Here is a 12497-nt window from a genome sequence, read left to right on the forward strand (position 1 = left end):
TCTATGTTTCTGTGACTGAAGGGCATGGTGAGTGTTCATTTTGCTCTATAATTGTAAGGATTGGTTAGCAATACTAATGACCTCACAAACCAAGGCTTTATAAGAGGTGAATGGAACGGCAGATATCATTCCCAGCTCTGAAGATATCTTTGTGTAGTCAAAAAATATTGGCGACTTTGGTCTTAGACTTTAAATAGTGATTCAACAAAGCAATCTTCAATGTCCTATAGATACCAGATGACAAGGGTCAGCCACCTACGGGACTCCAGCTGTTGTGAAACTACAAATCCCAGCATGCACACTTTTTTGCCTGTTCTTGAAACGAATGGAGCCTGCTGGGAGTTGTAACTTCACAACAACTGTAGTACCAGAGGTTGCTGACCCCTGCTATATGAAGCAATAATGGTGAATCTGCTTAGTAGTAGCAGCAGTAGGGTACCACACCAATAGACATCACTGACTGCAGCAGAGGTTTCAAAGCACACATTTTATTACAGCCATCGCACTCAAAAATTACATACACCACATACAGTAGAGAGAGCATTGTGGCTTTATGAGTTCCAGGATTTTAATGTATAGCAACATTAAAATTAATTTTAAAGGGAAAAGAGTATACATAGGGTAGATAGGATAGATACAGCATATGTGCTTTCAAAATGCAACAATGCAAATTTTATCTAATTATACAGTAAAATGCACCATGTGGTTACAGACGACACATTCACCTCCATTCATTATGTAGAAATAAGAAAGTAATACAAGCTAAAATGAATGCCGTGTTCTGTTGCATTACCTGTATCTATATATTAGTAAACTGCTCTGTCTCTGTTGTAAAGGACAATTCCACCCAAAAATCTTGTAAATACTGTATGTCTGATATTTTCTCTCAGGTCAAGATTTTGGAATTTTCTCCTGGTTCCCTTTCACAAACTGCGCCTTTCCAAGTAGGCCACACCACTTTACGTGACATGGAACCATCTCCTCAATAATCCAGCCTAGCATCACACACTGCTCTCTGGGAGCTGTCAGAAGGTGTCTGTGGTGCTCAGGGGATTTGCCAACTCTTTTTGTTCCAAAAATCTTCCAGACGTTCTGGGAGAAATGTCTAGTATGGCTTAGCTTAATATCATACTGCTTTGACTATGTATGGTTTTGCTTGCCTGATCCTCAGAGAGGATGTGTTAGCAGTGTATGGACTAATAAACTTTCTTTAGGTCCATACACCACTCTGCTCGCATGTCTGAGGATCAGCTGAGAAGTGCCAAAAACAGCCAAAGGTACACAGCATTCAACTAAGCTTCTCTGCCCTTTTGTTTCAGTGGGGTGGACCCCGACTGGTCAAACCTTCCTACGTGTTGCTACGACATGTCAGAAACTTTTTTCAGACATTCGCTACCCTTTAACAACCAGACTGATGAGGACTCAAGGACTTTATTGGTGATTTTTTGATGGTGGAATTGCTCTTTAAGTGGAAAACAATATTTTGCACTTGCTTTGTGAACATAGTACAGGCACAATTTCTCATTTTCAGTCTTGGCTGAGGGAACAGTGAGTAGGTCCTAAGCCTCTCACTGTACAGTCGGTAGTTTCAGAATTACATCGTCCACAATGACAATCAACCGCCACCGGATAAGTGTAGAAAGGATTTACTTTCTCAGGACAGCCAGGGATTTTCACAGTTTCATAAGTGACCTCAGTGTACGTGCAGACCCTTTGTTTTTCAGACTTGTGGGGATACTTTAAGTTTGGATCCTGAAATAAAAATACATGAGATATTATATACAACCAGGTATGAGCCTATGTGACTGGCAATAACAGTACAGTTTTTGAATGTTTTTGAAAATTAAATGGAAAATAGGTAACAGAAAACATTGTCCCAAAACACTACTGAGAGCTCCATCAAATATACTTTTGTCCACCATAATTATATATTTATATTGTGACCAGATGTCACGGTGGGGAGTAGGGGAAACTCCCCACCGTACAATGAGGACCCGATGGAAAGCAACTAGGCCAGAGGCTGGGATAAGGGGGCAGGGGATTGCATCCCTAATCCTCGCCCTAACTCCTCACCGTATGAGCGAACCTGGATGATAGGACGGCTCATACCCAGGAAACCTAAGACCCTAAGTCGCCCTTATAATCCCTTGAATAGGAGCAGGGGAGAGGCGACCTGTTCTTCCATGACACACATGAACAGGAGTCTCACAGGCCTAGCAGCAAGGGAAGGGACAGACAGTGCACAGCTACTGCATCGGCAGGTAAGAGCCCAGAAACAACTCACACTTACCTGCCGTGGCAGACAACGACAACCGGAACCCCATGCAGACAGGATGCATGGCGTCCCCCAGCAGAGCTGCAGACTAACAAGTGGTTCCACCTTCGTGGAACCCTGAGACCCCCTTCCAAAGGCAATACACTCAGGGACAATTGCTAGCAACATGCTGGACTACAGACACCAATAGACTAGACATGTAACAACACTAGACAAGACAACACCCACCCACGGACAACACCACACATATAAGAGGGGTAGAGAAGGGAAGGTGACACCGGGAAAACATAGAAGAGACCTTGGTGTTTCACAAGGTAGCTCTCAAGCACTGGGCAGATGGTAGAGGCCGGACAGGAGCACAGCTCCAGCACACAGCAAGGCTGGAGGAACACTGCAACCAGCCAACAGGCCACAGGCAATATAAACCTCATGGCCACACCAAGGATACACCTAAATTCCCACCAGCTAGATAAATAAACCCTCCGGCACCAGACAGGGAAGGCCACAGGAGAAAGGAGGAGGCACCTACATGCTGCAACCACAACACGTTGCTGCTGGCAACAGCATTCACGGCAACCGTGTCACGGCGCACACCAAAGGCCGTGACACCAGAGCTACTTTTTTCACATGTAAAGCTCCAAATTCCCTGCTTACCATCACGTAGTCGAGAAGTTAAAGGGGCACTCCCATCTGTGACTTTTATGTCATATTGCTTCGGACCCTGAAGTGAAGGGAAAGCAAGGCGCACATATGTGGCCACCCTCCATTCTCCACTATGGGAGTACCAACAATAGCTGAGCACTGGGTCAGCTATTTTCAGAAGTCACATTGAAATGGAAAGCACACACACTCAGCTATTTTTGGAAGTCCCATAGGACTAAATGGAAACAACACACATGCAAGGTCTGCTCTTGGTTCACTTCTGGAACCCCATTCTGGACATAGGAGCGGGTTCCAGAGGTGACATTTATGGCATAACCTAGCCATGAGACAATCCCTTTTTTTAAATTCTGGCTGCATGCCGCCAACACTAGTGGGGCATGGGGGGAGGCTAAAAGTGTACAGCTGTTTACAACTAGCATTGCAAACAATATTAGCTACAAATATTTAAATCTACATTTAAATCTAGTAAGCTCCCCCTAGTGGTGGCTAAATACACTCATTGACAAAAAAATAATGCATCAAGAAGGAGATGTTAGAATGAAATGAAACCTTCTATGTGTGAATGTAATGATGATATATGTAAGTGATTGCAATATTAGTGCAAAAGGATAAGATCATTGTGTAAAACTGTACAACTAAAAATTGGTTCTAGGACCCTGTTGGGCCACCTCTAGCTTGGATACAAGATGAGATACAGCTTTTAGCCTAGAAACAAGATTAGATACGGTTGGGCATGGAGGAATACAGGTTCCATTTGGTATCCTGTGGCACACTCATAGGTTGCCGAGCTGGCGTCCCAGCTGGTCTCATAGATGCTCAATTGGTGATCTATCTGGAGACTGGGGATGCCAAGGAAGCGTATTCTGGTGGAGGTATTCCTGGAAAACTGTTGCTATGTGTGGGCGAGCATTATCCTGCCGAAAAATGCCAGTTGGAAGCCCTGCCACGAGAGGCAACACATGTGCTGCAGGATGTCCTGCACATATCACTGAGCTGTTAGGGTCCCTCCTATCACTACTAGGGGTGACCAACTGTTGTATGTGATGGCACCCCAGAGCATCACACCGGCAGTTGGGACAGTGTATTGCTCTACTGAAAATTCAGGATTGAAGAGCTCACAGCGAGGCCTCCACACTCAAACCCATCATCATCTGATACCAAACATAACCTAGATTTGTCGATAAAGATTATATGGTTCCAGTCCATAGCAATCCAGGTTTCTTGTCTAGGACACCACTGCAAACAAAAACAACGGTGGCTGATTGGGAATAGCAGGACATGTAGTTGGCGCCATGATACCAAATTTGCTTCTGCTAAGCACCTGGAAATGGCCCGGGCAGAGACAGGGGTGTGTAGTGAAGGGGCCACCTGTGTAGAGATGGTGGACAATGAAACAGTGGGAGCTGTTCGTGTTGGTTGACAGATCAAACAATCCTCTCCAATAGTGCTATGTCTGGGCCTTCCGAAGCCTGTTCACTCTGTGTACGTGACCTCATGTAACCACTGCTCCCAAAACCTCCTAACAGCTAGGTTAGAACAGCCTAGATGGCGGCTAGTTTGTTGAAACGACCATCCTGCTTCTCTCATTTCAATGATGCACCTCTCTCAATTAAGTCAGTTGGGCAATATGTCTTCAAGTGTGTCACAGAGGCATGTCTAGCAGTCAATGATCTGTCACCATGATGTACACTACCCAGAAATAGCCTCTAAGAGCCTCTTTATAGGTCAGCGGGGGAAACATTTTTACGCTCTCTTGTGGCAAGACCCAGTGTCTAATAGTGTTGAGCGCGAATATTCGAATATCAAATTTTTTTCGCGAATATCGGCACTTCGCTAATTCGCGAATATTTCGAATATAGTGATATAAATTCGATATTTCGAATATTCGTTTTTTTTTTGTTTTTTTTTTATTGTTATATTTTTTTCTTTCCCACTTCCCTAAAGTTGTTCTTACCTGTCCTTTGGATTCCTGGCTTCCTGGCTGCTCCAGTCAGTGCCCGTTGCCGCTTCTGCCGACTTCCATGCTCATGGAGCGTCCCCATCACCATGGGAACATCTCCATATACTAGAATGTACTGTCGGATTTGAGAATTACGTTGAAATCGCAATTCGATTTTTTCAAGTTATAATAATCGAATTTCGATTTTAACTTAGCACTGCTATATGCCATATTAGGCTAACTAATATGGCATATAGCAGTGCTAAGTTAAAATCGAAATTCGATTATTATAACTTGAAAAAATCGAATTGCGATTTCAACGTAATTCTCAAATCCGACAGTACATTCTAGTATATGGAGTCGTTCCCATGGTGATGGGGACGCTCCATAAGCATGGAATATGGCTTCAATGGCTTGGTAGAATTAGCGAATTGACGAATATATTCGTTATATTCCACAAAACGAATATAACGAATGTATTCGTCATATTCCACAAAACGAATATAACGAATGTATTCGTCATATTCCACAAAACGAAGATAACGAAGTATTCTGCATCTTCATTTTAGCTACCTATTCATCAATTTCGCTAATTCTAGCAATGATATAGGAAAGTTGACTATAGAGACAGCTAAGTTTAATTCGCTATGCGATTATATTACTGCTTTTTTTTTAAATAAATAGAATAATTATAATACCTGATAATTATTATAATTATACTATTTATAAAAAAAAGCAGTCATATAATCGCATAGCGAATTATACTTAGCTGTCTCTATAGTCAACTTTCCTATATCATTGCTAGAATTAGCGAAATTGATGAATAGGTAGCTAAAATGAAGATGCAGAATACTTCGTTATCTTCGTTTTGTGGAATATGACGAATACATTCGTTATATTCCTTTTGTGGAATATGACGAATACATTCGTTATATTCGTTTTGTGGAATATAACGAATATATTCGTCAATTCGCTAATTCTACCAAGCCATTGAAGCCATATTCCATGCTTATGGAGCGTCCCCATCACCATGGGAACGACTCCATATACTAGAATGTACTGTCGGATTTGAGAATTACGTTGAAATCGCAATTCGATTTTTTCAAGTTATAATAATCGAATTTCGATTTTAACTTAGCACTGCTATATGCCATATTAGTTAGCCTAATATGGCATATAGCAGTGCTAAGTTAAAATCGAAATTCGATTATTATAACTTGAAAAAATCGAATTGCGATTTCAATAGGAGAGTAGCCTTTAAGTTAAAATCGAAATTCGATTATTTAAATCGCATATTAATCACGATAACAAGAATAATGACGAATATTCGATTTCGACGAATATAAAACGAATATTCTATCGAATATTCGCGAATTTCGTCGAAATCGAATATGGCACCTGCCGCTCATCACTAGTGTCTAATCAGACCACACTTGTAATCATTGAAATACATGCTGGTTTTGTAGCAATCCTACATTTCTATCTGGATGTGTTATATTTATTGTCAATGAGTGTACATAAATACAGATATTTTACATGAATTTTACATGCACATTCTTAAACTGGCTATAAATATTAGACTAAAATCATCTGAACTTGCTGGGTCCAACAGCCCCCTCACTCCACCGAAATCCAACATGCCAATTGTTTGTACCCTGAATCACCCTGGAGATAAGGTGGATCAGGATGATGCATGTTGCACTGAGGGTCAGGCATGCATATACATATAGATATTGGCTACACAATCCATCAAACGTATGCGGCTGGCATTACTCTGTTGATGCTACAAAGGCAGCCCCAGAGTAAGTAGTCATGGAGGCAATTTTTATATTACTGCAGCAGTTAGGATGCCAGGAAAAGAAGAGAAAAGCAAAATTTGGTAAATATCAGGAAGATTCATAATTTTCACTGTAATAGACATTGAGCTATATATTTTAGAATATACCGCTTTCAGAAAGGTCTCAAGGAAAGCAAAGAGTTACATGTATTCTAGCAAGGTTTTCCCTTTCATTTTTATCCTGGTATCTAATCCTCATGAGCTCAATTATATGTATAAAAGCTTGTAAGGAGAAGTCCCCAGTAACAGTAAATGGTGGAAGACCAGTGGAGCGAACACATTCTCAGCAATTCTTGAAGAAATGGAGTGAAGTAAAGGGCATTTAGAGCATTATCAATTTTTAAAAAAGAATTTGTGAAATATTCTTGTAGCTTTCTTTATATTTAAGATAAAAGTACATAAAATATAGAAATATTATGTCATCCTTTTTAGGATTTCTATGTTTTTGGTCACATATCTGGTCCTGCGTTATGTATGCATACTGCATGCCACTATATGCTACCATAGAGACTCTCTGTGATGCTGCTATCGGGCCCATGGAGGTAGGTGGTCCAGCCCAGGTGGGTGGCATTTCGTATTTTAATGGGTGCTGAGAATTTAAGCAGGGATCTTCCCTTCACATGCTCAGTAAAGAAGGATGTGGGAAATGAACTCAACGGGGCAACCAAGCATCAAGCCAAGACATTCTGTCCCAAGTGGTTACTGGAGTGGTGGTGTTCATTTTCAAAACGGTGCCCCATTTTAAAATTTGCTATGGTGCCCCCTCACCTCTATGTATGTTCCTGACTTTATGCATTTCTTAAAATTGAACTTAATGTCAAAATCAGAGCCATTTATACTATAAAAGCAAGTCAAACTTACTGAACCCCACCACTCTCGCTCCAGTGCTGCCAGGTCCCCTGCCAGCCTCTGTACTTCCCATGGACATGTGATTGCTGGAGCCAATCAGTTGATGTGTCAACACCAGCAAGGTTAGCTCTGTGGTCAGTGATTGACTGCAAGGATCACATGACCAAGGTGGGACATCATTGCTGGAGCGGGAAGTGCAGAGAACGGCATCTGACTGGGAGCAGTGGAAAATTGGTAAAGTGAATATGAATTTTAATTTATTTTGTATAATTTATATTTTCTGAGGAATTCACAATTTTTTTATTAAGTGGAAGTGATTTTTAATTAAAAGAGAAGGTCATGTTCTGTCTCACCCACTTTACTTAACTTCTATGCTGAAAAAAGTGGAACAGGTGCTTAATACACATGGCACACCAGATTTTAAGAAGTATTTACACCAGACAACAAGCATAAATACATTGATAACTGCCCCTATACAGATCTAAATCTCTAGCTTAGTGTATAAATAACAGCCTGCCTGCAGCCACCACTAGGGGGAGCTAAGTACATAGGAATTGATAGTTACCTTTGAAAGTAATGAAAGCTATAAAATGCTGTGTATCTATGGTATGTGGGGAACAGAAAAAAGAGTTCAGTGCCTCCAGCCTTCCCCCGCTTCCATCCTCCCGGGGCCCCATAGTAGTTGTGTAGTCTGCCTCCATAGTGAGTATGCCATTGACACTCCCTTTAAAAATGAAAATATATCACCTTATGCCCTAAGGTTATGTTCACATAGCCTTTAACAGATTTTGTCTTTGGTTCTCTTACTTTTGACAAGAATCACATAGCGCTATGTGACGGAAGTTCGGAACCATCACAGCGCAAAACCATTCATTAAAAACAGAGGCCATGATGCAAGTGTGAACGGATCAGGAGGTTTATAAGCATATTATAGGCTCGTCCTGCTCACCTTCGTGTCGCAGTATCCGGAACACCACGTTGCGTTTACAGAGATGCAGGCAGCACATTCCTCCTTCTCCAGCACAATGGTAATGTTTGATAGCTCACAGGTGGTGCACGGAATTATCTTCCAACACAAAACCAGCATGTATAGAAAGAACTTCTCCATTCTGTGGAATGTGGTATAAACAGTGTTAACCTCCCCCTGAAAATTAATAACACCCAAAACATTTTGGATACTTAGCAACTGAACAGATTGACATCCAGATGACCGTGCAAGGAACTCATGGGCGACATAAACACACATACATTAAATGCCTTACATGCAGCATAGAGCAAAAGCAGCACTGGGTTCTCATTGTAGAAGGTTGGGCAACCTAATTATTGTCCAATTAGAGACCTGTCCTACATAAAATTCGTCCTGGTGGTCAGTTACGGTAATTCAAACTTCCGGTGGGCTAATCCAGCAGAAAACTGCCTGCCAGAGTTTTCCGGATCTGGCGTTGACTGTAATGGGGTCCGGCGGAGATGTGGCCGACACCCAACAAATATGCTGGGATTTGGCCAGACATAAACCACTGCACGCAATAGTTTTTGGCTGGCTGATTCCCGCCATTCTATGCCGGAACAGCCTGCTGGAGAGCTGTGCCGCCAATTTGAAAGTAGCCTAAAAAGGGGTTTTAATGTCTGAGTACACTTATTAATATGCTTTCCGTACCAATGTCTTGCTATGAGCGCCTGTCCAATGCACTTCTGGTTTTGTTATGACAGAAAAACAGGGTTCCCCCAACCCCCTTTGTGTTGGCATATGTGTCAGTTCTTCCATAAAGGGTGACTACATAGAGCATCCCTAGCTCTGAAGGACCTAGGACAGGCATCCTCAAACTGCGGCCCTCCAGCTGTTGTAAAACTACAACTCCCACAATGCCCTGCTGGAAGCTGATACCTGTAGGCTGTTCGGGCATGCTGGGAGTTGTAGTTTTGCAACAGCTGGAGGGCCGCAGTTTGAGGATGCCTGACCTAGGACTTTAATTGGCACCATGTACAGCTTTATATCCCCCATGTTGCCGCTGTAGGGAAATTGAACTCTTGCTGCCACTTTGCCTGGCAGATTACAGTGGATCACCAAGGGGCTTTAGCAGCCGGATTGATAATCTTATTCTAAACCATAACTCGTTCACTCCATATCAGAATGGTATGGTCAATGTACTTTGAAAACATACATATTAAATATCTTGATCGGTGATGGTCTGAGTGCTGTGACCCCCACCGAGCTCTAGAACGAGTAGGGAGAAGTGCTCACATATTATGCACTCTCTCCTCACTGCAGGAGACAGAATCAAGATGGGTCCATAGACTTTCTCTTGAGCCCATCTCACTTCGTCTCTTGCAGTGAGGCCCTTTTCTTTCTTCGGTCTAGCGTTCTAGTGGATTTAAACTTTGTCAAAGTTATAGAAAAACATGGGCAACCCCTGTAAATAGCCTAAAATAATGAATGTTTACTCCCTTTTCTCCCATGCTTCTACCAGTACCAAGCTCCGGTCCTCATTACTGCTCTTTGTTTTCCTGGTGGCAGCGGTGGCATTCCATGCATACAGGTCAACACTGCAGCCAATCACTAGCTTTAGCAGTGCACAGGACATGTGAGACCAGTGATTGACTGCAGCAGTGACCTGTGTGCACAGAATATTACCGCTGCCACCAGGTAAACAAAGAGTAGCGGCGAGGAATGGACCACAGTGCTGGAAGAAGCAGAGGAGAAAACAGGTGAGCATACATTCATTTGTTATTTGAGGCCATTTACAAGGGTTGCCTTAGTTTTTATTATAACTCAGACAAGCTCTTTAAGATGTAGCATGGAATCTACTTCCAGGTGACACCAAAATAATTGCTCCAGGCTAAGTAACTGAAAAAAACAAAACACATATCTAGTAGAAGCAAAAAAATAAAATAAAAATACTACTACAGGAATAAATGAATAAAAATAATAAAATCTGGGTAAACAATATGATCTGAATTCTGCTTAATGTGGTTGGCCCATTTCAGACTTTGATGGCATATTGCTAGGATATGCCATCAACGTCAGATAGGTGTGGGTAGCACATCTGGGACCCGCTCCTATCTAAAGAATGGGGCTCCCGAAGTTAAGGAGAGCTAACCCTTCATGTGCAGTAGGCTCTTCATTCATCGCTATGGGAGCTCCGAAAACAGCTGAGTGAGCGTGCTTGGCTATATTTGTTGAAGGGAGAGAGCACTGCACAAGCATGGATGCCTCTCCATTCACCGCTAAGGGACTCCTGAAAATAGTCGAGCAAGCATGTGGATATTTTCAGAGATCCCACAGCGGCGAATGGAGGGTGGCTGCACATTTGAGACTGCTGTCTTTTCACCTTGGGATCCCGTTCCCAGACATGGTCTCTGCACCTATATTGACATTGATGGCATATCCTAGCAATATACCATAAAAGTCCCAGTTGAGAATACCTGTTTACGGGGGCGGTACGACTTATTTAAAAAATGAAAATATGTTAAAACAATAAAAGATCGTAGCCTCACCACTTAATCGCCTTCTGTTTCGACTCACCTCTGGTCTGCATTTGCAAGCTGCAGCGGAGACACAGTCTTATACCACTATGTCACCCCTACAGCCTGTAAACACAGACCGGAACACGGATCTGAAAACCATTGGAGACAAAGGTCTCTCCCGCGGTTGCCTGGTCCGTGTCCTACGCAGATGATTTTTAATATGGAATATGGTCTAAGGTAGAGACAGACACAACGCTTTCCACAGTCTGTCTATAATGTGTGTGTTGGGGGGTGGTGGCATAGTTTTAAATAACTTATACTTTATTAGTTGCATCGCTCATGTCCCTTTCCATGTAAGTTCTCAGAACTCACGAATTGCTGGCAAATCCCATCCTTCAGACCCTAAATGACTGCATTCTCCCTGTTACTGTGCACAGGGAGAAAGCTGCTCATGAAATCTGAGTCTTGACACTCATACATAGGGGGGCTCAAGCACCTTAATGGCTAAAGTACAAGCTCCTCCAAAACTACTCTCCCCACACATAATCCTTTGATGTTGTCGGATTCCCTTTAAAGGGAACCTATCTGAGCTGAAGGCAGCATGTTATAGAGCAGGAGGAGCTGAGCAGATGGATATATAGTTTTATGGGGAAAGATTTTGTATAACTTGTATTTCATTCATTTAAATGCCTGTTATTTCTTAGCTTTGAAGTCCAGGAGGAGGTCCTATCAGTGATTGACAGCTCTCTCTGTATACACAGTCCTATAGGGGATGCTGTCAATCACTGATAGGGCCGCCTCCTGGACTTCAAAGCCAAGAAAGAACAGGCATTTAAATGAATGAAATACAAGTTAAACTAAATCTTTTCCCATAAAACTATATATTAACCTGCTCAGCTCCTCCTGCTCTATAACAAGCTGCCTTTAAATTATTTCACATCTTCATGGTTCGAGATTCCCTTTAATTTTTGTCTTACTACTGCCTTACTTTACATTGTCTAGATTTACCTCTGGTATTTCTAATCATATTATACTTTGAAACTTTCATCAGCAGGACAAACTCTTTAGCACTAAATTATAGTCCTGTGAGTATAGACAGGTCGATACAGAATAAACAGACTCATTACCTGACACCTATAGAAGATAAATGTGTCCACCCTCCGGTGATTGATTCTAGGCTGACATTACATTCTACAGTAAGTAAAATCTAATCGCTCCATTACCTTCACTCCTGTGTGCCGGTATAGCTCCTGGATGCGGACAACACTTAAATCAATCTCTTTTATAGGCAACTCTCACCTTGAGGATTTACCAGGAATTAAAACCTATCTAGTTCTGGCTACTCGGAGGATTAGAACCTGGCTAGACACTTAAGCCTTGAGAACAAAACTGACATTTGAAGCCTACGCAAACCATGCGTATGGGAGAATGTGGCCTTGGTCCTGTGCTGACATTAGTTGTCCATTTTT

At 42.2% G+C, this 12497-nt stretch overlaps 1 protein-coding gene across 1 annotated transcript; it reads right to left on the reverse strand.

The window, feature by feature from the left end:
* Positions 1 to 1527: 1527 nt before the first annotated feature.
* On the reverse strand, positions 1528 to 8671 carry FSHB (follicle stimulating hormone subunit beta). The gene is made up of 2 exons (XM_044270982.1): positions 8513 to 8671; positions 1528 to 1752 (listed from the first exon to the last, which is right to left on the reverse strand). The coding sequence occupies exons 1-2, from the start codon at positions 8669 to 8671 to the stop codon at positions 1528 to 1530; spliced, it is 384 nt and encodes a 127-aa protein (XP_044126917.1).
* Positions 8672 to 12497: the final 3826 nt, after the last annotated feature.

Source organism: Bufo gargarizans, chromosome 10, assembly GCF_014858855.1.
Source record: "Bufo gargarizans isolate SCDJY-AF-19 chromosome 10, ASM1485885v1, whole genome shotgun sequence".
In the NCBI taxonomy this organism is placed as follows: Eukaryota; Metazoa; Chordata; class Amphibia; order Anura; family Bufonidae; genus Bufo; species Bufo gargarizans.